Source organism: Pempheris klunzingeri, chromosome 4 (genome assembly GCF_042242105.1).
Source record: "Pempheris klunzingeri isolate RE-2024b chromosome 4, fPemKlu1.hap1, whole genome shotgun sequence".
Lineage (NCBI taxonomy): Eukaryota > Metazoa > Chordata > Actinopteri > Acropomatiformes > Pempheridae > Pempheris > Pempheris klunzingeri.
Window position 1 is genome coordinate 2946150 of NC_092015.1, and position 27806 is coordinate 2973955.

The following is a 27806-nucleotide window of genomic DNA, read 5'->3' on the forward strand; positions in this document are numbered from 1 at the left end:
CAACAATTTATGTATGTATATGTTTATTATTTTATTTAAATTTTTTTGTTTATTTTATTTTAGTTTTGTACACGCACAATATAATTTCAATTCTTTTTTCTAAACTCTAATATTTTTTATTTTATTTCAGTTACCTAAAACATTTTTATCACGCCTACTTTTACTTTCTGGTTAAGTTTTAGTTTACTAAAATACCCTCTCCGTTAAACGATGCAGCATTGAGGCGTTCAGGATCAAGTGCGGATTGTCCGAGCCGCCTCTGAATGCGCCCTGTCAGATGAATGGAGGCGGGTTTGAGCTCCGCGGGGCCGGAGCTCCTCCTGCGGGTCTCTTTTCTGCGCCAGTGTGGGTTTAATGACTTAAACTCTGCAAAGCATCTCCGACCCCACAACCGAAAGAAGGAATAAAAACTCCCGGGAGAAGAAAGACAGAGAGCGGCCGGGTGTCCCACGCAGGGAGCTGACATTTAACTCACCACATAAGCAGGTAAAATCAGTTTAAGCTAATTTAACACTTTTAGTCACATTAAGTCTTTTTGGAAACCAAACTTCACACAACCGGCTTCTAAAATGTTTGTTTTCTAGCTCAGAAAACTTAAATAGAGTTTATTTATTCACGTTAACACTCACAAAGTGGACGTAGAAACCATTTATGGGACTTTTGTCGGACGCGCTACAGAAGAAAACGAAGCGTTAGCATGAAGTTAGATGAAAGAGAGGCTTCACAGAAGTGCAGGACATCATTTGTTCGTGGTTTCGTTTCCTTATTTCTCCACTCAAGATAACAAATCGATTAAATAAAGAGAAACTCGCCATCTTTCAAGCTAGCGCGGGTAAACAAACACACTTCCGGAAACATCCTTCAAAATAAAATACGCAACTTCAGAATCTGAAATATTTTATTTGTCCCTGGAGGGAAATTCTGCTCTGATATACAGAAACACGAGAGAAATATAGGAAATAAAATGATCTAGAATAACAATTTTTCGTTACTGTTGGTTATTTCTATGATATATGTCAGAGGTGAAGGGTTGGTGACTTATAAAGTTAAAAAAAATAACTATATTTAAATAAAAAATGTAGCTGCAAAGTCTTGGCATACAACAAGATTTTAATTGTATATGAAGAAGAAGCTGGACTCATCTAAACTTGTGTTTGCTTTGTTTTTAGTTTTGGGCTTATTCAGACTCCTTTATTTATTTAGATAAATGCAAAAATGACACAATTACTCATAAAAAAAACCAAACTTAAACCCCAAACACATAAATAAGTATAAACAGGAAGACCAAATCTACCTTTTATGGTTCAGTTTCCTTTAAAATGCTTTTAACAGGAGTTTGGTGCAACGACAAGATACCAAAAGACAAAAATAAGATGATTAACAATACGGACGGTATCACAAAGGATTGGTGCATGTTAAGACTTTTATTTTGAGGACAATATTTCCACATTTCCGGTGTGGTCTTGACTCACTCTGGGTGGCTTCACACATCTGAGAACAGCCCTGAGGCTCTTCTGCAAAATGAGTCTTAAAGTTGATTTTAGCAAAGTGGGTCCAGTGGGCTGTTTGTTTGGCAGAGCTGCCTTCAGGTACCTCACATGTGATCCAGCTGTGCACGTCACACATGACCTAAAATGCCAGCATGTGATGTTTTAAGTCATCGGGCTGTTTGTTGTTCAGCTGTCACACATCTGTGGGCATGTCTACTGGTGCCCACATGAAACCACACCCATGTTTGGCTGCTTCTCCTGGGCTCTTGCTCCATAATCAAACCTCTGCGTCTGTAGATAACGCAGAGGGGCTCTCAAGGCTTCAGATAAATCCACCAGTCTGTAGTTTTCACATCAAGGATTAAAGCATTCGCTCATAAAATGAATCAAAAGTGAGCAGTTTGAGGCGTTTGAGGACAACAGTGTGGGGAGGAGGTGGTTAATCTGCTGCAGATGGTGGGAAAGAGACATAAACTGCAGTTGTTGGCAGCAGATTGATGTGAACAGGTGACATGAATGGCTGCCTGTGTAGTAATCTGAGTGTGTGTGTGTGTGTGTGTGTGTGTGTGTGTGTGTGTGTGTGTGTGTGTGTGTGTGTGTGTGTTTACCTCACACACCTCATTAAATATGTGCTCTTTTCTGCTCAGAGCCTTCAGGAGTGCTGACACGGTTATATCAGAGCTGCAACCAGCAATTACTGTCATTGGTTAATCTATTAATCTGTTTATTATTTTTTTTAGATTAATCAATTAATCTGCAACATGTCAGAAATAGGGCAGCAGCTAACCTTTATATTTTCATTGACAAGCGATTAGTTGTTTGGTCCATAAAATGTCAGATAATAGTGAAAAACATTGATGCTCAATTTGAATTAATCTACATTATTTTCATTGTTGATTAATCTTTTGATTATTTTCTCAATTCATCGTTTAGTTTGTCACTGTTCCAGGATGATGTCCTGCAACATCTTCCAACGTGTGATTTTAAAAAAACATCTTTTCCAGAAACTGCTCAGGCGTATGGCTCGGTTTAAAGCTGCCAGACTCCATTGACAAAAGCAGTAATTTTACTTCAGAGAACACAGGAGATGCTGGTCCACTGCTGCCTCAGCAGGGTAGTTTATTTGTGTCACTGTGGGACTTTGATCAGTTCAGATCCAACACATCATTTGTGTAACACACAATAACACAAACAAACTAACCGATCAAGGCCGCAGCAGACCAGCAGTTCCTGTGTAAAGGTAAAGGTAAAATCACTGTTTTTGTCAATGGAATCTGGCGGCTTTGAAGCGAGCGATATAACGGCTGTTTGTGGTTAAACCAAGAGGATCTTCCAGGTCTCTCTCTGTAGGGATCCTTTCCATAATGCTGTCACACACTTAGAATAACACTCTGAGCCTGTCAGTGGTCCTACTTTGATGGGGTGGAGTTTCCCCACAGTATTACCTTACAGTCAGTGTTGGCTGAGGTGATCTACTGGACCAATTCCAACACTTTTAGTGCCTTCCAGTCGTTTCAAACCCAAATTATTAACCCAAATCCCTTAGTTATCCTTCACTGTCTTCACAACTTCAGTGAATTTCCACTACACAATATCAACGTTTGTAAATGTGAGAGTTGCCATTGTGAGTGTAAACACCACATTGTCCCCCCTCCCCTCTGACGATGACTCATTTCCCAGTCATGCTGGTCGTCTGCAGTGAAGAAGGTCGGCTGTGCTTCCTCTAAGCAGTCTGCTCGCTCACAACCTCCTTTAAAAATGTTTTATCACTGTAAAACTTTACTCTGATAGTTTCAGACCCTTCAGACGTCCCTCCATGATGTTTTTACTGCCCATTTTCTACACAAACACCTAAACGATGCCTGAAAGGCTCCCTCTCGTCTGAGAAATAGAGACATTGTGGAAAAACATGTTGCTCTTGGTTTTTAAAGTGTTTTTTTTTTTTTTCACGTGACAGCAAATGCATTTACTGAGACAGACCACTCAGTAGAATCAATCATCTCCCCGTTCTCTCTCCGTTTTGTCTGCTCTGCTCAGTATCCTCTCTCTGCTCACTCCCTTTAATTGACACTGATATAATTACCGACTGGCCTGATGTGTCTCCGTGGTAACGAGCATCCCGACGAGCAAGCGGGGGATGAAATAAAGTCTTCAGATGAAGAGAAGTAAGAGTCCTGTCTTCAAACTCTTACTGAAGTTAAAGTATGTAAACATACAAACAACAAAAGTTATCTAAAGATATCAAAAGTAAAAGTATTGATTTGATTTATTTAAAAGAAAACACCAGTTCTGCTGCCAGACAAATGCAGCTAACGTTAGCCAAAGCCTCAGCTAGCCTTGTTTTAGCCGCCAGCGTGAACTCATACACTACTCACAAAAAGTTAGGGATATTCGACTTTCAGGTGAAATATATGGAAAATGTAAAAAGTGAATGCTACAGTGATATTATATCATGAAAGTAGGGCGTTTAAGTAGAAGCATGCACTGGTGATTTATTCATCTTAAACAATGTATTTGAAGAAAATCTACCAACAGTGGTAGGTATACCACAACAAAACATTTTCAGTGTCTCAATAAATTGGGATGTGGCCAAAGGACGTCCACTCCTCTCCTTTCTGTGACTCTTCCAGTCTCTGTATCACTGTTCCAACCTCCTGATGACACTCTGTGACCCTCTAAGCTCAGTGAACACCTCCGTCTGAGGACTTCCTGTTTGAAGCCTCCAGTGTTGAGGTGCTGCTGATCAACTGTTAGGTGTCGTCTTGGTCTCATGATGTCAGAATGTGAACAGCAGGATGAGGAGGACTGTTTAAATACCAATTCTAACTGAAGCAGGAAATGTATTGGTGGATTCATGGATCAAACCTGTTGTGAATGTTGCTGTTAAGCTTCTTGTTAGAGAACAGCAGCTGGTGCAGAAAGTACTGAGACACTGAACAGTTGGACATGTGCATTCAAAGGTTTAGAGAAGGTCACATTAAGTTCACCTGGAAAGGTTAGAATGCATTTTAGGTTCATCCTGAAATTTCACCTAACTTTTAGTGAGTAGTGTATGTTGATGTCACTTTTTTAGCTTTTTTTTTGGTTCTTCCATCAACTCTCCTCTTTCTCTCTCTGCTGATCCTACCACAGTATCAGCCTCTCTAAAGAATTATCTCGTCCTTGCCTTGAACTACTCACTGGAAAACTTTGCCTGGAAAAAATGTAAACACAGCCTCCTCCAGTCTGTGTTTGTCTGATTTCTCGGAGATCTAAGGCATCTAATAACAAAACAGAATCAGCCAATATAGTCAGTCTTCTGTTGGTAATTTAGAGGCGACAGTATTAAACCTCCTGCTTTAAAACATAACTTAAGACCACTTCCTCCTTCTGTCATTGTCTCGCTTTATTCGTCAGAGAGGAAGCTGCCATCACGACCAGAGAGGCAGAGGCCTGCGTCGTTCATCATGTGTTTGCTTTGCTGTTGATCCGTCATCAAACACGACTGTCAAAGTTTCTGTTTGTCATCCTGTCACATGACCGGTGGGATAGTTTATGCACTGTATATTTAATGAGTGTGTGTTTTGGGAGTGTTAGAATAAGTTAAAGGTTTGTAAAAGAGAGGGACGTCCTTGCTGCTAATCCACAATGTGTCCTTAAGGCTTGTGCTGAGTTTTGAGCCTTGAAGCCTGAGATCATGTAAACTGAGTCCTCCGGGAACTGTTTCATTCTCATGCTCTATTTTCAGCCTCTTTTCCAAAATATCAAACATCGTAGTCTCAGCCGTGCCTTTGCTCCAGGTTTTGCTGCACTGCATTGTTTGTAGTATATCTGGACTGACAGTAGGGGCATTTTTAATTAAGATAATATTGTCATTGTGCCTTTACAGCTCGTGGTTCTTACAGTAAAACTAGTAGATGATTAATTCTCCATCCAATCTGCTGACACACAGTATAAAAGCACTGTTTGGCCTTAAGTGCAGCTCTAATAGTCTGTTGAACATCTGCACACTGTTGTTTTGTCACTTTAAAACTTAGAAATGTTTATTTTTTCTGCTGAGGTTCTTAATTTGAGTAAATATTCATTGGTGTCTCTAATCGTCCTGCACAAACACACACTTTAAATAATCATAAAAGCTGATTTGGATGAATTTAACGCTTTAGTTGTGCCTCAGATGCTAATTCAAACTTTACACTGCAGCGTTATTTCCTGGGTATAAATAACTGTATGTATTTTATTTTGATATATTTTGTCTTATTATTAATTTTAATCATTTGTAAATATGTTTTATTCTGGACATCCCTTTTTTTATTCACTTTTACTTTATTTAAAGTACTCCGTTATGTCGTTGTGTTTATGCATCAGTGTACCAAAAACCCAAATGATGTGTGTGTGTGTGTGTGTGTGTGTGTGTGTGCGTGCAGGGGGATGGTGGTCCCGTACGAGGGCCAGTCTTTCTCTACCCTGAGGAGGCAGTGCCGGATGAACGGATGTCTGTTTGAGGACCCTCTGTTCCCAACGTCCAACCAGTCGCTGTTCTACCAGAGCAACAGCATCGGCGTTGTCACCTGGAAAAGGCCTAAGGTGAGAAAAAAAAATCATTCATTTAGCCTATTTATTGTTTCTTTAATTTATTTTATGTGGCTTATTGTTTTTATTATATTTATTGCACTAAAGGATATTTTAACTGGTGGCTTGAGTGAAAATCTATTTCGTTTTTGTTGAAGCATAAAAATGACAAAGAAATCTTGTATTTATTTTATAAATATTCTAATTGTTTGAACACTTTCAAGATGTTTTAGAGTAAAAATCATTCGAACGGGGAGGAGTGGCGGCATTTAATGCAAGTAAATACTTCTATTCACATGATGGTTATCAAATGAAGTGTCTGTGTCACTGGAAAGACACTGGTTTTAATTGATGTATCTTCTATGACTTTACGTAACTTAACTTCGCTTCCTTGACTAACGTACTGATTTTAACTCAAACCATGCCAACTCTTATTTTGAAAGTGTAACCAGATGCTGTTTCTCAGGGTTCTTTCTAGACAGTAACCATCGATTTGCGTCTCTTGTGAGATTTGTACATATTTTTTTCTACATTGCATTGTGTTGTTTGTCATTATGTCATCACATTTAACCCAAATCTTGTGCAAGTTTTGCAAATCAAAGATTTACATCCAGACAGAACCGCTTCTCTGCACGCTTTATTTTGAAAGTGTAGCTGGATGTTGTATATTTGAGCATTAAATGATGTCCTTAAATGCTGCGTGCTATCCACACACCATCCCATGTGACCTCACTGTTCATCCCCTTAAGCCAACGACCGCAAAAAAGTTACAGATATACGTAAATATTCACAACGGAGGGGAAAGCACAGTTATGGCTGCACCCCAGATTGTTCAGTGGGCTGATCAGCTGATCCTCAGTGGAGACAGACAGACAGACAGACAGAGAGAGAGACAGAGAGAGAGAGAGAGAGAGACAGACAGGAGACAGTAGGTGGGGAAGAGGGATGATGGTCATGAGACAAGTACAAAGGAGAGCATGCATATAGAAAGAGGACGTGGACTGAACAGGGAGAGGAATTTATGGAATTCACCCCACTGAAGTCCTGTTCCAACACCCAGACGTTGTTTTATGTGTGTGTGTGTGTTCACGACATGCTGTGTTTACTCTTTGTACAAACATTTGAGCCAATATTTGTACAGCAGTAAAAAAAAAAAAAAGTCAAATCTCAAATGTGTCTCCGGTAGCTGCTGTCAGAAGACAAACTGAACTTACATTGTTTCCTACTTCGGTGTGTTTGTGGGACTTAAATATAAAATATGGCTGAGAACAGACATGAGAATCGGCTCTGACCCACTGATATTAATCATCTATCATAACGAACTTTAAGTTTTGGCGCATAACTTTTAAACCATAAGTTTCACCATTTTCTGACCTTTCATCCACTTTCTTTTATCAGCTTAATCTATTAATCGAGAATTGGCAGAGAAATCGACAATGAGAATTGATTAATGAAAGATGATTATAATTCTAAAACACAAGATTGTGTCTTTTCTTTGCTTCATACTCTGTTACCCAGAAGGAAAGAGGAAGTTTAAGCTGCTAAATTGCTCTCTGTAGCAGTGAACCTGCCTAAAATCCTGTTAATCTACAATAACAGTTTTTAATTCTCTGTTTCCATCTTTTTAAATGTGAATATTTATAATCTGTGACATCCTCTCATTGTGGTCATTTTTCACCATTTTCTCATTTTTTTATAAACCAAATAGCTAATTGATTAATTGAGAAGATAATCAACAGATGAATTGACGATCAAAATAACCCTTAGTTGCAGCCTTAATGTGAATTGCAGTTTATTCTTTGAATTAATTCATAGAAATTTGGTTGCGGTTTAAATTTCCCAGTCTTCTTCCAGGACCCACCCAGCTCAAGCCGTAACTGTACACATATAATATGCTTTTACTGTCAATCATTGTTGATCTGAGCTGCTGAATAATTAACTAGGAGGCCTAAAGCACTCCAACTAATCAATATTATTGATTTGTATGGGGAGTGGGAACAATCAGAGTGCTGCAGGAATGAGTCCTAAAGCCCTGAAAGGAGTTAGCATGTAAACACTTCAGCTTCCCCTCGTCTGGAAGTCAGCGAGGGTTTTTTTCTAACAGATTCGATGCCTGAAATCAGGTCACAGGTTAAGACGAGTTTTGTTCCACGACATAAAACACGTCAGTAAATACCTCACTCTTGGATTTTTAGGCTTTTACATGTTTTGGAAAAGGCGAAGGAGTGCCTAAATGAGACTTCAGAGGGTGTTGAGGACGTTACGCCTAACATGAAGAGTTATGTTCATACTCACACTCCTGCAAACCATTCTAACTTTTAGATTTATCAATTTATTGTATTTCACAGACCGCCCACTCCCGTCCACAGTTCCTCACGGCATCCCGATCCTAATGTCGTCCTCTGATGCATACCTGAACACTTTGATTTGATTTTTGTAGATCATTGGGCTCCATTGATCGTCCTGTTTGGCCATTATGAGCCACCGTATCTTGCGTGTGTGTGTGTGTGTCCATGGAAACACACTCTGTGTCAGCAGATACTCAATATAATGAGTAATACACCTGAAGCTGTTTGATCATGGCCTCATCACAGCAATAACGTTTTAAAAACACAAACGCATCGAACAAACTACGAGCCAAGCCGTCAGAGTGGTAGCCACGATCAGAGCGAAGGTCCGTGGACTGTGGGAGGAAGCCGGAGTACCGTGCTGGCCCGAGGCTGATCTACAGAGGGTTTGATAGACAAACGAAACCTTACAGTCAAAAATAAAGCCAGCAGGTGCAGGTTAACTAGCCACAAGGACAAAAACCAACCGTAGTGTGATGGTGAGCTGAGAAGGAAACAATGGATCAGTGTGAAGGGAAAGCTGGCGAGGGAAGTGAAGACAGGTGAAGCAAGAATGAGAAAACACACAAAGGCAGGAAGTAAGTTTTATACACAAGACAAAGACTACTACAAAATAAAACGGGGAAATGATGACTGGACAAGACCACAGAATACAAAACACAAAATCATAAGAGTCTAAAACCGAACACAAAGACGGAGCAGAGAACTACAGCGTTCACACCTTCTGTACATTCATGTGTGTGTGAATTACTGAGGCTTCTTTCTTCCCGTCACTTTAATGTGAATTTTGTTGTTATTACGCTGTAATTTCAGGCTGATTTAAGGCCGGAGACAAGCAGACAAACACACTATAGTATTATAGAGACGAATGTTTGTTAAAATCACTTTTTTTTAAAGAGTGTCTTTGGTGGTTAATAACCATGAAAGGGAAACTATTTCAATCCAAGACCTTAAGTTTCTGTTTAACGTTTTTAAGATGTGTAGGTGATGAGAAACTCACATGCAAGTAGAAAAGTGTGACAACAAAACCCGTGTTTCTCCTGCTGTGAGGTAAAGCCCTGAGATCAGCTCAGCTCAGTGTGGTGCATGTTACACCACACTGACAGAGAGAAAGAACAGAGGGAGACGTTTGAAGCGGGAAGATGGCAGACAAACGCACGAGGGAGAGAAGAAAAAAAATGAACGAGAGGGCCAAGAATTAAAGGACAGCCTCACTTTTCTGTCTTAAATGAATATTTACATGCCTCAAATGTGCTCTGGAAACATTTCACGGGTCTGTAATTGCTCCTTTAATGAGGTTTTACTGTACAAACAGGTCAAATGTCCTGAGAGTCTTACAGTCCAGTGAGTTAAATATAAGATACAGTGTGTGTGTGTGTGTGTGTGTGTGTGTGTGTGTGTGGACAGAAACAGTATGTGTGCTTAAAATAGTGGCCTCTAATTTCGAGATTCTTTCTGGTTTCTTGTCATGCGTCGGTCAGTGTGTCATGTGACTTTACAAAAGGTAAAACAACACATACAAGAGTGAATACTGAAACTGTATTTTTTTAAAAACCAGAATGTCTCTGAGGCATCTACTAGACATATGTCGTTAGGTGAGAGTTCGATGAAATAGATAAAACTCTTAGCTGTAGCAGCAGCCGGTTAGCTTAGCTTAGCACAAACACTGTAAGCAGGGGGAAACAGCTAGCCAGGCTCTGTGCAAAGGTAGCAACATCTGCCTACAAGCACCTTTTAAAAGCTCACTAGTCAATATGTTATATCTGTTTTTATTCCACTTTATTTCACTGTGCAATCATACAAAAGGGAACATACAAACAACCGACCGATCCTATTCAAGGTCTGCTCTTAGAGCTGTCACTCACTGTATATTAAACTATCCACCTCCTCAAAGAAGAGAAGATCAGGATGAATCTCAACGACTTCATCGCTGTATCATCACTATTGGTGCACTTAACATAACAAAAGTCCCATCTGTCTACATGTATATGTTTGTGGTTTGAATCTCTCTGCGTGGAGTTAACATGTTCTCCCAAGTGAACACACCCTTTAACCTTTCCCTCCGTCGTTTGAGAGTTGGTCGTAACCATCTTCTTTGGAAAACAGCAGCAACACCCCGAGTAAACATTCCTGATTGTTTTATATTAAGTGCTGACTCCACTCCAATGATTTGCTTTATCTCCCTCTGGATGTTTATTAGGGCAATCACAAAAAATGTGGGTGTAGTCGCCGATCATCCAGCTTAGTCCTGAGGCGTTGCTGTAATATTTAACCTGACATTATGTGTTAATAAGTGAGTTTCACGTCTAACCATGTCTGTACGTGGTTAACGGTGCTGCTGGGTGTGTGTCCCGCTGGTTTATCTCTGCCCTATCATTTGGCTGCCGTCCCGTCAGTCTGCCTCTGATGCACTCTGTGGTTTGTTTCACTTTGAACATTCAGAGGAGATTTTTCTACCTAATGAGAGGATGTTTTTTAGCCCGTATTTACCTTATGATGGTTGACTGAGTGCTCTGGCTAACGCCCTGCTTCACATTCATCCGCTGCCAGCTGCCCAGTGTGACTGCATCCTGCTGCTGGTCAGACACCACAATAGAAATAAAGTATACAGTCTTAAAAAAAAAAGTACCAAAAAAGTTGGCTGTTAATCTGCTCACGTTCAAAACAAACTCATAGCGTCACTTTTTAGTTCAGTTTTCAGTTAATTTAAAGGACTGTCACACTCGTCCTTATTTTGATTTGATAAGTTAGAGAAAAAAAAGAATATAGTAGCTCATTTAAAAGAAAGTTAACACTGACTGCAACCATCTTTATCCCTCTAGGAGTTATGCAGCGACCCCCATCTGTTTGTGGACGGTATCAGCGCCCACGACCTGCACCAAGGCCAGCTGGGAAACTGCTGGTTCGTAGCCGCCTGCTCCAGTCTGGCCTCCAGAGAAGCACTATGGCAGAAGGTGAGGCAGGATCCATGTTTTATTGTCTGTTTTTGTTGCAGCACTTGATTCTGTAGCTTCATCAAAGCAAAAACACTATTTTTTATCACTTTTTTTTTTTTTACATATATTAGTTCGAAATGACTGGTGGCTACAAAAAGTTTTGGAAGTGGTCTAGTAGATCACCTCAGCTGGCAAGTGTCTGACAACATTACAGAAAGGATCCCTACATAGATGGATCTATACGATCTTTTTTGATTAAAAAGGAACAGCTGCTATATTGCTCTCTTCAAAGCCACCAGACTCCATTGAAAAAAACAGTAATTTTACCTCACAGAACACACGAGTTGGTGGTCTCCTGCTGCTTCAATCAGTTATATTGTTTGTGTTATTGTGTGTAACACAAATATTAGTTGGATCAGAAATACGCCTTTAAAACACCAAAGTCACACAATAACACAAACAAAATAACCGATAAAGGCAGCAGTAGATGTGTAACTACTTTGTAAAATTAGTGTTTTTGTCAATGGAGTCTGGCGGCTTTAAAGAAAGTGAGATAACGTCTGTTTCTGGTTAAACCAAAAGGATCTTCCAGGTTTCTCTCTGCAGAGATCCTTTCTTTAAAGTTATCAGACACTTAAAAACAAGCACTGATAGTGGGTGTACTTTGATCTGGTGCATTTGCCCTGAAGCATCACATTACAGCCACTGTAGCTTGTTCACTGCTGGTTCTTTGCTGTCTGAGGTGAACTGCTGGACCAGTTAAAAGGTTTTTGCACTTAACAGTCTTTTTTCAAAACCAAAATATGTTTTTAAAAAAACAGCCTCAGCCGGTAGGGCTGGATGCACACACACACACACGTGAATGTGTGTGTGCAACGATGGGTGTGGTTGTGTGTGGTGTCAAGTTTGTGGGCGACTGGGTGTGTGTTTACCTAAGATTTGTGCACACTGTGGCGCTTTGCCTAATCCAGGTGATTTTCTTGTAGAGTTCAAGGCTGGTTAACTCATTAACTGTTGTAGTCCCTGTTGCTACATATGAAATAAGACCTTTTTCCCTCTTATGCACCATCTACAGTAATGTATTCTCCATTTGTTGTGGTGAATTCCTATTAAAACTGTTCTGCGTGCTGCTAACAGTCCTCATTAGGAGTTTAGATCCTTAATGACGATGTGGGTCAGAGTTCATAAATCATGAGCAGGATTCGCTGTCACAAAATGAGTGCCGACACACGGAATAACGCTGCCGTACCTGTTTCACAGCAACAGCAAACTGCATTCAAAATTCACGTTACGTCATCACATACTAAAGAGATGTGCACAGATTTCATCCACTAAAGAACAAGAGCTGGATGCTGCAGCAGCTTTCATCCATCAGGTGGCACCAGTAGCTGTGATTAACAACGGCACTGACACATGTATGAACAGATTTTCTGAGCATTGGAACTGGATATTATTAGACATAATGTGCTAATCATATATGTATATATGTTTTATTCATTCCCTTGGGGAAATGTAGGTATCCAGTAGCTCACAAAGTCAACTGACAAACAATAAAATGGACAAATAATGAATAATAAAAGTCAGTGACAGTAAAGTCAGTCAGTGAAACCAATAAAAACAAAATTTGATGAACAAATGAACAAAATTGCACATTTAAGAATTAAAAGTTTTGCACATTGCTAAATAAAAAAGCTGATGTGAAATATAAATAATTAAGGTACATTGTCTTAACTCTGTTTTCCAGAGTTTTGGCCAGATTCAACCTGTGAGCCAGTCACATGTACATATTATAGACATAAGAGTGTGTTACTGGAGTCGTGTGTGTGTGTGTGTGTGTGTGTGTGTGTGTGTGTGTGTGTGTGTGTGTGTGTGTGTGTGTGTGTGTGTGTGTGTGTTTCCTCAGTGTTTTTTCCACTCTTCTCGGTCTCCGAGGTCCTCTGCAGCTCTGCAGCTCTGCAGCTCTGCAGCTCTCGGTTTTCCATCAGTTGAAGGGAAACTAAAGCCTCCTCAGTCGTCAGTGCTCCAAAAACAAACACTGCCTCTAAAGCGCTCATTAGTCCCCTGATTAAGGCAAACTACACAAACTACACGACAACAACTGTGACAACATTTCAGGCTTCAGTATTTAACCAACAAAAAGAAATCTACATGCCTATCTACGTCAGTTTTTACTTGGCCTTATACAAATAGTTTCATTTAGTATTATTATTATTATTATTATTAGACTCAAGTTAATTGTCATGTTTGATTTTTATTTTTTAAACAGTTGTGTGAACTATAACTAGAGTTATTTTGCCCCACAAACAAATGCAAGAAAAGAGAGAAAAAAGGGAGAAATATATAAATATATATTCCACTGAGAGCTGAACTTGAGGTTTTTCGACGATGTTTAAAAAAGAAAATGATTTTCACTTTAACTTGTAAGTTTCCCCCGTCGTGGGACTAATAAAGGAACATCTTATCTTCACTCTGGTAATTATGGTACCGAACCGCCACCTGAGCTTCCCTGAGCTCTCGTCTTTATATATATATATATATATATATATATATATATATATATATATATATATATATATATATATAGCGGCAATTCAAATGTTAACTAAAGACACTTTTCCTATCGAGCAGGTCGAGACCAAACTCAAGAATCCTCACATGAGCAAACATCCGACGACGATAATAATAAATAAATAAATAATAAAGTAATAGTAATAACAGTAAACACATTTATTTTGAAAAGACATTAAAAAGTGACTTTGAATATGTGACACTGGGCTTCTTTTATAAACCGGACTTGACTCCACTCCTGTCCTCTCTTGTTTCCTCCCTCCCCTCAGTAACAACCAGCACCAATGAGAACGCACACAGCTTTCAGTCGATATTTAATAGATGTCACTCCATTGATCAGTTTTTGTGTCAGGCCGACAGTCATGCAATGTGAATATTTGATATTGCATTCACTGCTACTTGTTTCTGCGGCTCCTGCGAGCAAATGAAGTAATTCAGAAACAAAATACAGCAACAGCAAAGACGGTAACATCTCAAAGAACAAGCCACTCATTTCACGTGTTGTCACAGTATTCAGCCGATCGGAACAGGCGTGTTTTATTTACAAGGGGAGTCTTTTAAGTTTCATATTCAAAGAAGACGAGTTCATAAAACAATTTGATCAGTTATGAGTTATAAAATTTCACTTTTTTATCGTGAAGTTTCTGCATCACAATCAAATATTGCGTAATTAGATTTTTTTTTTTTTTTAAGTAAATGCTGTTCTTTCTTTCAAAAGGTTGAATATTTTATTTATGTTGATGATGCATTGATCTTTTAAGTAGCACCAGGACACGAAGGAGAGGAGCAGTTTCATGTCAAGTTTAGATAAAGTGCATTCATACTTGTTCTATCGCTTCTAATGTTCATCATCCCAGTTTTTATGTTTATTTATGTAATATGTATGTTTTGTTTTGTTTGCTTATAAACTTTTAACTTGGCGTTCGACGTTAAAACTTTGTGCTCTTAACTGTAGCTAATTATATTTACCTCCAGCAAGGCTGTGATGTTTTCAGTGCGCAGGATTATGGAAAAACCGCTCGTGCCATTTTCATTAAACTGGTGTGAAGGGTGAGCCAAAGGACGAAACCATTAGATTTTGGAGCAGATCCAGATCCAATTCACCAATAAGCAGTTAATAGCAGATCTGGGCTGTTGGTGTTGGTGGAGGTCTGTGTGCTGCGAATGTCCTTCTAGTTATAATTATAGTTTTGGTTGAAATAACTCATTTTCACAATTGCATGTCACTAATTTATAATCTAAGGGACTACAGATGTAAATTAGCATTCTTGCTAACTCTATTACATCTATTTTCATACTGATGTTCATTAACATGCTTTGTCCCTATAAAACAAACAAATAAACAATATTCAATTGAATAATCCCGTTAAAAATGTCTGTCAGTGCTCACCCTCTTGTGCACGGTCTGACTCCAACAACCAATCAGAGGTGTTGGCAGTTTGGCAAGTTGCTATAGCGATTGATAAAACTTAAGCTCATGTGTGTGTGGTGTTTGAATTAGATATTGTTAGTGACATGCAATCAATCAATCACAAGTTATTTCAACCAAAATAGTAATGATATTTCCTACTGCAGCTTTAAGTCATGAGAACAAAGAAGGAGGAACTACAGTCTTGTTGTGGTACAAGTGCTGGTTTATCAGTGAGAAAGTCCGTTTTTAAAGGAGAATATTTAAGCTGATTTCATTGTTTTCATTCGGCTGTAGCTTCTTTAAAGGTCGAAGGTCGAACAAACATATTGCAATGCCTTTCCAGTATTCTAACAGGATTCTACCGGCAAAAAGTGAGAAGTCATTTTTCTGGCGTGAACTCCACCGAGCAGCTGAGGTTTGCTGCCTCTGCTCCATCCTTGAAAGCAAACAGGAAGTACATGACCCTCCTGACCTTGGCCAGCTCAGCGATCCTTTCGCCGAACTCCTGCATGTCCGCCTCGAGCCATTTGAGCGGCGAATCCTCGGGGTCGTCGGCGTTACGCCAGAATGTCCCGATGGGCTCCAGCAGCTGACGGGTCATCAGGTTGGTGAGGTCAGGCGTCCAGTGTTGGGAGATACCGGTGATGGTGGCACGGCCGTGGCCGGTGAGGGAGAAGTGCCAGCGGGAGAAGTTCAGCTCCTGGACGTGGAAGTCCAGCCGATACACGGACTCATGGGGAAGAAGCAGGCGCTCGCCTTCCTGTCGCTTCTGTCCCGAGCGCTGCAGGGACGACACACGAAGACGCATCATCTGCATAGAAGATAAAAGAAGATAGAGGAAGTGATAGAGGAGGGCTGGAGAAGGAGGAATCATGTGGAAAGGAAAAACATCACCGCTACCACAGAGGAGGTCAAGAACAGGAGGACTGATGACGGGATTTATTCTCTAAACATCAACGTAGATCTGCTGCAAACAGTAGTGGGTTTTAAAAGCGTTCATACCGACTGGTGGATAAAGACAAACAGATTGTTTAGAAGCTCTGTCAGACTAAAATAAAACCACCTCTACTATCTTTAGGTCTGTTCAAAGAATGTCAATACAGCTGAAACGACTGGTGGATCAATCTATTAGTCGATAGACAGCAAATGAATCTGCAGCTGTTCGTTTGATTTACTTTTCAAGTAGAAATTCCAAAAGAAAAAATCATCTTTCAGCTCCTGAAATGTGATGATTTGCTGCTTCTCTCTGTTTTATTTCATTATAAACAGAATATCTTCGGGGTTTTTTTTGGACTGTGGATCGAATAAAACAAGAGTAATTTGGAGACGTCTCCTTGAGCTAGACATTTTATAAATCAAACGAGTCATCGATTAATCAAGACTACAATCGGCTGATTAATGGATAGTAAAGATAGTTGTTAGTTCCAGCCGTTCTTCTCGTGTTTCCTCTCAGCATCAGGAGCTCAGTTTGATACCACAGTAACATTATCCTTCAGTCAGAGTAAAACAGTAATTAGGAACACATGTTTTCATTTTCATTTTTTCAAACTGTACTTCTCTCATTGACTGCAGTAATCTACTTTTCACTTGACTACATTTGCCATTTAAGTCATTACAACAGTCTAAATGTGGGGATTGACGCCGGGGTTGCATCTGGCTGCTGCCATCTGGATCTATTCGGTCCTCTGCACGGCTTCATGCCCCCCCCCGAGAGCGTTTTGCCTGATTTAGTTTATTTGCTCATATTTTTGAGCTTCTACCAAGAGTGAAGCAGGCTACGACACTAAATGTTTTTGTTCCTTTTTTTGTTTGTTCATTGTTGTTATTTCCTACTTTGTTGTGCCGCAGCGAACCTCTCATCATCCATGGTGTTAAAAACCTTCTGACCAGTCGACTTCTGGCCTGGTGTCACCGGTTATGAAGTAATTCTGATGTAGTGATACACAATCGAGAGTCTGCATGGGGTGTTTTATTTTGAAAATTGACTGGCTTGATGATGCTGCTCCTCAGCAGTTCTGTGCAGCTTGACGCGGCTGCACAGCGACTTCTGTCAAGGAAGCAAAAGCTTTATCAACAAGTGCTGTTTTTCTTTTATTCTGCAGTGACGCTCGCACATTAAATTTGGAAAGTAACTTGAACTTTGAGTAACTTATTAACCAGGCATTTCTTACTTTACTTTTACTACTTTCTTAAACGGCAGTTTGAGAGTGTGGATGTTCAGTAGTCCGTCCACCACTGCTGAGATCATATCAAGCCTCTTAGGTGAAACCTCTCAATGACATTTAGTTTATTTGATCTTATTTCCAAATTTCTACTGATATTATGTTGTATAGCTGTTTCCTTTATTTTTTTTACGGTCATTTTTTGGCTGTTTTCTGAATCCAAAGCAATTTTAACAGAACTCTGTTTCATGTAACAGTGAAACAGCCGTCAAAGATAACCAGAGCTATTACCCTCTATAAATATCACCTCCGGCTGGACACCTTAACTAGTTTGTTACTGTTTGTTTCAGCTGTTTGTTTTCATGCTGTAGGGCAGCAAACAATGATTATTTTCATTAATCTGATAATTATTTTCTTGAGTAATCATTTAATCGTTTTGGCCAATTCCACAGAGCCCAGGATGACACATTCACATGGCTTGTTTTGTCTGAAGATATTCAGTTTTTATTGATATGAAATAAATTGTTTAGTAGGATTAACCCCAGGAGGTGTACCAGCCTGTTTCAGGGGAGTCCTCAGTGACACTAATGTAATATAAACACATTTAGACAAAACGTTAAACAAAAACATGAATATAAAATTGATTAAACAGTACCAAGTGTGGCAAAAAACCCTAAACAATAAATATCAAATGAGACATACAAACTGAGGAGATTGTTCTCAGAACAGAGCATGAAAATTCATATAAAGTAGAAAAAGTAGAAAACAGAAAAGCTTTTCTTTTGATGATGTCGTCATTATTGTGTCGCCCCGATTGATCCCAGACGGACAGAAGATAGTTGCTGAGGCAGAGTGCAGTCCAAGCAGTCGGTGTTTTAGCTCTTCTGATCACATTTGATCACTACAACAGGGACATTGTAGAAAAACTTTAAGCAAAGATGTTACGAAGGCTGTTTTGTCCTTTAAACCAGGGATAAAAGTTCAAGAATACAAAGTCCAACTTACCAACAATACACAAGATTTCAAGTTTGCTTTTTATGAATATTTGATAGGATTATATTTATATTTTATTATATTCAATAAGGATTTCTTAAAGATAACTATATTGGATTTTCACCAGCAGTCAAAACCGACTCTGGACAAAATCAGATTTTTGCTGATTTCTGCACGAGCCGTCCGACCTGCAGAAATCCAAAATCAGTCCGTTTTCTTTCACATAAAAACAAAAACACACATATGGCGGTGACAGACTCTGCAGCCGTCACTGTGTCATCACTGCAGGTGAGACGTTGTCATTTCAAAGTGAGAAGCTCACCTCTGTCAGTGCAGTGTCCTCTTTAAATGCCAGCACCAGTGCGTTGGAGGGAGCCTTGGCACCGTCCATGTCCGACTTCGAGGTTACAATCCTGGGTTAAGGAGAGGGCAAGGCCTGCCTGCGAGGATGGATGGATGGATGGATGCTGCGATAGAAAGAGCTGTGGTAGAGTTTCTGATTTACCCCCTCCCTCTCTCTCTCTCTCTCTCTCTCTCTCTTTCTCCTCCCCTTTCCAACTATTTCCATCACAGTGGAGCAGTTTCTCACTTTTGTCCCCAGCCTCACCCATCCCCCCTCCTGCCCACAGGGTGCTTTGGTTAGGACGCATTGATTGCCACATAAAACGAGATGAGAGCGGGCAGGGGAGACGAGATCAATGCGAAAATCAGCATCAGCCAGAGTAATTAGTTGTCTTCTCATATATTCAGCCTTGATGAGCTCATTTCAGTCCTGATCTGTCGGACCAAGACGTGTAGCCTACTTTATTTCTAAATGTGTTTTATGGTACTTCATTGTATTGTTGAGTATTTGGAGGAATTCTGAACATTCCTGAAAACAGGAACAATATTTTTTTTAGTTATTTCATATTTTCCTAAAGTGCAAAATCCAAATATAATTTTGCAAATTAAAAAAAGAAAAACCTGCCACATCTCCTCCTGCAGTAGAGAAATGTATCTTGGATCAGGTTTTGAAATGTCTGAATATTAAATGGAAATACTCTCCAAGTATTTATTTATTTTTTTTAAGGCGCTAAGGAGGTGGGTGATGTGTGAGGGTGCTAGGCAACAGGAGGCGCTGATGACGTACGAGAGGGAACTCTGGGAGTTTCCTGAGGGCTTCTGGGAGCTCGTCTGGTCCTGGCCCAATGGATCAGTTATTTATTTATATCACTCACTTCACCGTGAACTGTTACGGTGTGTGTGTGTGTGTGTGTGTGTGTGTGTGTGTGTGAGCGGATGTCAGTGTTAATGTGTCGTCAGCAGGGATCTTGGCTCAGGAAGTGAGTTCCCTTGTTAAAAAGCTAAAAAATCCTCAGTTGTTCATGTTAATTATAGAAGCTGAAGCTTAATTAAGTGGAAACGTTTTCAGGAACTAACAAATGATCAGCTGTACATTTAGTTTAGAGATTATTTAGTCGAGTGTGTACAAATACATAAAAGGAAAGAAATAAAGCCGTCATAGTTGATTCTTTTGCTTCTAATTTATTGTTTTTACTTTATTTTAAATAGTTGTGGGGACTCATGCCTGTTTATGTAGCTTAACTTTGATTATATTAGTGTGCTTTTATAACATGCAGCAGTTGTATTTGCATGTTTATGGTATTATTGATATAATGTTCTTATGCAGAGACAGAACAAAAGACATTTATATGATTTCTAATTGTTTTTTCCTGCATAAATAGAAAAAAGAAGGAAATAGAAGCTACTGATTTAGTGTAGCTCTGGTTGACATGATAGTTTTTATCTGTTTAATGTGTTGCGTTATGCATCACATCTGCCCGTCAGCTGGGAGACATGATGAACACCGTGGAGAAAACTATTTACGGTGATAATTTGGTCGCTGGCGTTGCACAGAGACGTCTGTTTCTGTCACAGACAAGGTTTACCAACGAGAGCAAATTAAATGCTGCTGTTAAAGGTGCAGTCTGTAGGATTTAAGTGGCTCTTATTAGAAGAAGTGGCCCGAATGTTTAAATTCATATATGTAGAGAAGTTTTATGTTCTGAAACTGTTATGTTCCCAGGATGTAAAATAAGTTTAGTTAATTAACTTAGTTAATTTGGGTGTTTTTTTTCAGTGAGGTCAAAGGTCAGCGTACACAAAGTTCAGTTCAATTCAATTCAACTTTATTGTCTGTTCAGGTAAAAACAGAATTTTTTCTTTTGTCACGGATATAAAAACAAGGTTTAAAAACCCACATTCAGGCATTAAAGGACACCCCCACACATCAAAAAACACAGCACAACAGGTAAAACGAATAAAACACGTAAAATAGACTAAAAACACGGTGCAGTCTATCTTGTGCTATTGTTTAAAGTTTATATTCTGACAAGCTCTTGTGTTTCCTCTGGTTTTCTGCAGGTGATTCCTGACTGGAAGGACCAGGAGTGGGATGCAGAAAAACCAGAGACCTACGCCGGGATCTTCCACTTCAGGTTCTGGCGTTTTGGCGACTGGGTGGACGTGGTGATCGATGACCGGCTGCCCACGGTGAACGGAGAGCTGGTCTACTGCCACTCAAATGACAAAAACGAGTTCTGGAGCGCGCTGGTGGAGAAGGCCTACGTCAAGTACGCACCTCCACGATGTGTGTCTGTGTTTGTGCACATGCAGTTTGATCACCAGCAGTTTACACATAACACCCAAAGATACTTTTGATGGAAAGTGCATGAATGAAACGTGTTCATTGAAGTATATGCGTTGGTGATTTCTTGTGTGTGTTTTCTAGGATGTGCGGATGCTATGAGGCGCTGGATGGGGGCAACACGGCCGACGCTCTTGTGGATTTCACCGGGGGGGTGTCGGAGCCGATGGATTTGACTGAGAACGGGTTCAAAGAGGACGAAGAAAAGCGTAACGAGCTGTTTGAGAGAGTCCTGAAAGTCCACAGCAGAGGAGGCCTCATCAGCTGCTCCATCCGGGTGAGTGGAGGACCAACACAAACCCACACAGAGGCTGAGTTATTTAGGAACGACTGAAGGATCTACAGACCCACTGAGTGGTCGTGTTTTTCCAGGCAACCAGTGCTGCGGAAATGGAGGCGCGGCTGGACTGCGGCCTGGTGAAGGGTCACGCCTACGCGGTGACGGACGTCCGCAGGGTGAGGCTGGGCCACGGCCTGCTGTCCTACTTCAAGTCAGACAAACTCACCATGATCCGCATGAGGAACCCCTGGGGCCAGAGAGAGTGGAACGGGCCCTGGAGCGACAGGTGAGCAGCAGCAGCCGCAGCAGGAGGAGGAGGAGGAGGAGGAGGAAGAGGAAAGACAGATTTACTGAAGGAGGAGAGTCGTGCTTGTCCTCCATAATCAATTTTGTGATCTAGTGTAAATGTACTTATTTACCTTCCACACAGGAGATCTCTTGATCTTTGCCATTGTTTTCTTTGGTGCTGACATGTTTACTTTTTACTACACATCCAGTTTTTGCTCATATAAATGTGTTTCTGACCCTCTTCTGCCTGTTTGCAGCTCTGAGGAGTGGAAGAGGGTCAGTAAGAGTGAGAGGCTCAGGATGGGCGTCACTGTGGAGGACGATGGAGAGTTCTGGTGAGTCTTAGCTCATCGCTGCCCCCTGATGGTAGACACACGGCACGTGCATGTGGCAGCTGGTGAAGTCATTCAAATGATTCTTAGCTCATTTACTGCATTTATTCTTCTTTCTCTTTATTAAAACATCCTCATTTTTTCATCATGAATGTCTCTGATTATAAAGTTAAATTTCTACTCATCCTCTCCTCTTTCTCTCCCTTCCTGCAGGATGACTTTTGACGACTTTATGGCTAACTTCACAGACCTCATCCTGTGTCGTCTCATCAACACGTCCTACCTGAGTCTCCATAAGACCTGGGAGGAGGCCGTGATGCAGGGCTCCTGGCATCGCCACGACGACCCGCTTCTCAACCGAGCCGGGGGCTGCACCAACAACAAGCAGTCCTTCCTCCAGAACCCGCAGGTGTTATTTCCCCTTATCTATTCAAAACTGTGTGTCTCTGATGTGTGAGAAGCAACGAGCTCTAACAGCATGTGTGTGTGTTTCTTCTGTCTGTGTTGCAGTATGTGTTTGACGTGAAGAAGCCGGAGGACGAGGTCCTGATCTGTCTGCAGCAGAAAGACCGCAGAGCCACACTGAGAGAGGGGCAAGGAGAAAACCTGGCTATCGGCTTCGACATACAAAGGGTCAGCTCAGCAACTTGTGTCTCCTTGTGTGTTTGCGTGTAGATGTTTTTAAAGATTGTAGAGAAAAAAAACTCCTGCAGGAGAGTCTGAGTCTCCGAGTCAGGAAAATGGACTCTTGAAAAGCTGGTGCAGAAGAGTTTATTGGGTTATTGGGTTTAACGTCTTCTCTAGTTTATACTCTAATTTATAAACTTGCAAACTCTCCCCCTTAGTTCTTCCTACTATTCCGTTATAGGACTTTTCCACCCTCGCTGCAGTTCAGCCAGCAGGCGAGCACATAAACTATCCGCTGATCCGGCACAAGTCTGGCCAGCGTACCGGTGTGCAAGTCATACAGAAACTATCTGCTTTCCGCTATCGAGCTCAGCAACACAGAAATCCTCCTCTGTCTCTGTTTTTATTTCAGCCTTTTAACACTCCATGCATCTTACCATACACTGAAAGTGTCAACAACAGCTTTAACCGAGGTCACGTTTGATATAATAACTTTTTAAAATGTTTTAAATGGTGCGAATAACACAAACCTTAATTATGTCTCAAACAAAAGAAGTCACTATTCAAACAGGTTGGATCGCTGCTCTAAAACCACTTGGAACTAATTTAAAATAAAGATTAACAAGCTCAGCACTATAAATCAAAAAGGTTACACAATATAAATTTATATGAGGGTTACACAACCCTGCAGGTCTCAGAGTAAACACAACATTATAGCCTTCATGAGGGTGGGATCTATTGCGGGGCACCACAAAATAAGGATGTAACAAAACGAAAAACTCGTGGTACGATAATACCACTATAAAAAATTCATAATACCATATTAATCAGGATATATATGTATATTTAAAAAAAGAAAACAAAGTAAATTGTAAAATAACATTCAACAGCAGCTCCTTGGACTCTGACTGCAACATTGAAGGCATCAAATACAGTAAACAAATATCGATAAATAATGTGCATTAAGCACAAATGTCAGTAAAGACGTGTTGACGATGAAGTCCAGCACTTTAACCGCATCCTGTTTTCTCTACGGCCGGCTGTGTTTGCATATCAGCAGTGAAAAACACTTTTTTTTAGCATCAGTTCTGCAGGGAGAGAGAGAGAAGGGCTCGTCCTCCACTGTGGTTTTTGTCTCGCACACAATTTGATGCAGTTTTTGCTGTAATGAGTCGGGTCACACCGACCAGTGTGCTGTAGGCATAATATCGCGGTATGTTTCACAGTCCCACGACGGCTGAGACCTTTTCCAATCTTGATGTTGTGAAATTCGATGTGTGCTTACATCCCTGCCACAAAACAAAATGTAATCCTTTATTACAAGGGTCAGTAGAATCGTGAGGCCAAATACTTAGACGCTGTCATGGTCGGAGTCTGGAGTGCCGCTGTCTCTGTGTGTGCAGGTGGAGCTGAACAGGACCTACCGGATGCACGCCACCCAGCAGAAGGTGGGTGGGAGCACCTACATCAACTCAAGGTCTGTGTTCACACGCATCGACCTGCCAGAGGGGCGCTACGTCATCATCCCCACAACCTTCGACCCCGGCCTGGAGGGAGACTTCCTGCTCCGCATCTTCACCGACGTGCCCTCCGACTGCAGGTAGAGACCCGGCGGGGTTGGTGGGGGGGGGCAGTGACTGACTGACACACAGCCGGCCTGTGTTAGTGAGCGATAAATCAATATTAGATCAATACTCAGGAGTGAGAAGAGCAGTTTAGATTAAGTTACAGTTAGTTAGTTAGTTAGTCAGGTTTCATGCATTAAATCTTCTCCCCCTCTCTCTCCCCTCTCTCTCCCTCTCTCCCCCTCTCTTTCAGGGAGTTGACTCTAGACGAGCCTCCACAGACCTGCTGGTCAGGGTTTTGTGGTCACCCCTCTCTGGTGTCTCAGGTCCACATACTGAATGCCAATGGACTCGCAGGACAAGACTCTGATGGAGGTACCCTCATTATATTATATTATATTATATTATATTATATTATATTATATTATATTATATTATATTATATTATATTATATTATATTATTTCGGATAAACATGAACAATTAACAATAGGTCTTATATTAGTTATATTACTTATGCCAGTGTTTTTAATATTTACATAATATTGTTATTTATATTTGGTTATATTAGTTATGTTAGTTATATCTTTGATTTTTGATATACATTTTTTATTCATGTTTGTCACGTCTTGCTGATATTTCTGCTGTGTATTATATTCCAGACTGTGATCCAGATCTTAATTTTGCAGCCAAAAAAAAAATCAGATATGATGTCCTAATTTTCAAAATTAATCGTGTGTGTGTGTGTGTGTCACAGTGTCGGACCCCTACGTGATCATTCGTTGTGAAGGACAGAAAGTTCGCTCTCCGGTTCATAAAAACACCCGCAGCCCCGAATTCAACACCAAGGGGCTCTTCTACAGGAAGAAAGCCAACAAGCCAATCAGCATCGAGGTGTGTGTGTGTGTGTGTGTGTGTGTGTGTGTGTGTGTGTGCGTGTGTGTGTGTTTTGTCGTCACATCACAGTGACTTCCTCTCTCTCTCTCTCTCAGCTCTACAACCACAACGTGCTGAAGGACTCCTTCCTGGGTCAGGTGATGTTGCCAGCTGAGACAGGTGATTTCCAGCAGACGCTCCACCTGAGGGACAAGGGCGATCGCCGTGACAACGACCTCCCTGGGACCGTCACCGTCGTCATAGTGACCAGCGAGGTACTCACCAAGATCTGAGACGGCCCACGAAGCCGCCCAGTCAGTGAGGACTCGAGCTCAAAGTTTACCAAGTCACGTGTTTGCCTGTGAGGGTAAATGTTCGTCAGGAATAGAAGGTTTACTTTACAGAAGAAGAAGCCAGAGCCTGTGTTTTATGCCCGTAAATGTCTGTTTACCAAATGAGTTACAGTATCTGTATCTGAATATCATGACAACATTTCTCGCACTCTTAGAAACATTGTTTACAGTTCTTTAGTTCACCGTTTCATGTCTATCAACAACCACTTTGTTTATTTTTTACTTTACTCTTTACTTTACTTTGTTTTACTGTTTAATCCGTCTTATTCCATTTTTACGGAGCCCCAGAGTGGCCACAGATAAAAAACATATATTATGGCGACATTTTACTACATTGAGCGCACAAAAATAATATTGCACGAACACAAGATGTCACTCATTTGCATGTTTTGATTCATTTCTGTGCACGATATATTTCTCCAGTTTGCTCAAAATGCAGCTTGTCGACAGAATTACAGGAACAAAGTGACGTGAGCACATCAGCTCTGTGCTCGCCTCCCTACTTTGGCATCCTGCTAGTCAACAAATTGATTTTTAAATTTCATCACTAGCTTTTAAGGCCCTCAATGGCCTTGCTCCCATAGACTGTATATTAGAAGAGGGCGTAAGTGACTGCAAGACTGTCATTTTGAAGCCTCAAGTTTGGCCTCACGGGCGACGCCATCTTGGTTTTGGAGCCAGAGGTGACATTCGTTCCATGAAGTCCACCTCTGATTGGTTAGTCACAAGGTAGCCTCGCCCTAAAGCGAAGTCTGAATGAAAGTCTGTGAGAAAACGAGCCGACTTCTCAGCTCAGTGAACATTTTCCTGATGATTTTATGGTTTCAGTCTCTAGTTTACAGTCTTCTTCAACACAGCAGGATGTTCATTTGGTAAATTATGGCTTTATTTAGAGGAAAATAGACCAGGAGGCAGGATATGATTTAGGGTGAGGCTACCTGCTGACTCCACAAACCAGTAGGTGACGTCTTGGCTCTGGTTCTGGCTTCACTCGTCTCCATGACAGCACACAAATCAATCAAAACGTGGCATCAAATATGTATTTTTTCTTCTCTTTGGGCACTCTGCGGCTCCATATATATTTTAGCTCATTTCTTTCCTTTAATTCACTCTTTTAAAATCATATTTATACCTTTTTATATGCCCTCTTTTATATCCTAATGCCTTTCATGTCTTAAGTATATATATATATATATATATATATAAAACTTGCCTTTTGGAAAGCTGATGAGGTCACTGTTCGTTTCCGTCTCCCCGTCATACGACAGTTTATACAGCTTTTCATGTAGTTTAATATCACAAGCTGGCGTTTATAATCAGCGTTGCATTCCTGTGTCATCACATCTGAATCCGTCCTGAACGACGCCAGTGTTTATACGTTATTTTTCCCTCTTTATTGAACACAAAAAGTGATAAAGCTGAGAACATATCTGTGATTAATACTGATAAAAGCTAATTATTTAAATTACAGAGTAAAATAATCAATATAAATGACATTTTTTAGATATAATATACAATATATATTATATATCTTGGAAAATTAAGTGAGAGAAGCTATTACCAGGAATTTTATTTTAAGAATTAGTTTAAAACATTAGGTCCACATAATGTTTCTCCAGCAGAATGAAATTTAAAGTTTACTAAATATTTAACGTTTCTGTCCTGCACAGAAACTTTTATATCCAATAAAGTAGGGAAGTAAAACTTTATTTCCTTACATTTCAACAAACAACAAACATACACGGTGCTGCGTTCAGGCTCATGGTCACAAACACTTTTGCCGCCTGCATTTCTAAACATATAAAACGTTGAATGACGGAGAAAAAGGGGACCAATAATGACCTCTTTCTGGATCCTTACGCTGGGGAAATTTAAAGAAATGAAGTTGGGGTTGCACGTCGTGTAGCAGTGATACATTCAGCATGAATATTTGTATTATTACCACTGAGGAATGTTGAGTTGGTGGTTTTAATGGTGGCCAAAAGACAACAATTAAAACAATTGTTAATGCTTGATAATTTGTGACTGCTTTATTGACGGATTTAATGTGCCGCAGCTCCACATTGTGACCACAGGAAAACTAATAATCATCTACCATTCCAGGCTGTTTATTATAATCATTAACTGGTTTGTAAACTGTAAATTAACAAAGCTAATGAGTATGAATATCTGTAACATCCCCACTGAAGAATTTCCATTAAATTTGTCTGATTCCTTTCATTTGGTTGCTGTATTTTGAAAGCGTTCACTGAAGGAGAGTCTTTAAAATTTGATTTACACGTTGTGGTTCCTCAATGAAACTACAGGAGGACAGTAAGCAGTCAAAATGTTTATCCAGGCAGGC

The 27806-nt window shown here is 40.4% G+C and overlaps 2 protein-coding genes across 3 annotated transcripts; one reads left to right on the forward strand and one right to left on the reverse strand.

Moving 5' to 3' along the window:
* Positions 1–386: 386 nt before the first annotated feature.
* On the forward strand, positions 387–27639 carry capn5a (calpain 5a). 2 transcript variants are annotated; one of them, XM_070829657.1, is made up of 13 exons: positions 387–486; positions 5894–6053; positions 11209–11340; positions 20860–21068; positions 21227–21419; positions 21515–21708; positions 21968–22045; positions 22256–22451; positions 22553–22675; positions 24073–24269; positions 24488–24609; positions 24991–25127; positions 25226–27639. In XM_070829657.1, exons 2-13 carry the CDS (start codon positions 5898–5900, stop codon positions 25400–25402), a joined length of 1914 nt encoding a protein of 637 aa, XP_070685758.1. In that variant the 5' UTR covers positions 387–486; positions 5894–5897; the 3' UTR covers positions 25403–27639. The 2 variants fall into 2 exon arrangements, with proteins under 2 accessions (XP_070685758.1, XP_070685759.1); XM_070829658.1 differs by lacking the exon at positions 387–486 and adding an exon at positions 4920–5012.
* Positions 15681–18883, reverse strand: ompa (olfactory marker protein a). The gene is made up of 2 exons (XM_070829659.1): positions 18779–18883; positions 15681–16112 (listed from the first exon to the last, which is right to left on the reverse strand). The coding sequence occupies exons 1-2, from the start codon at positions 18845–18847 to the stop codon at positions 15681–15683; spliced, it is 501 nt and encodes a 166-aa protein (XP_070685760.1). The 5' UTR covers positions 18848–18883.
* Positions 27640–27806: the final 167 nt, after the last annotated feature.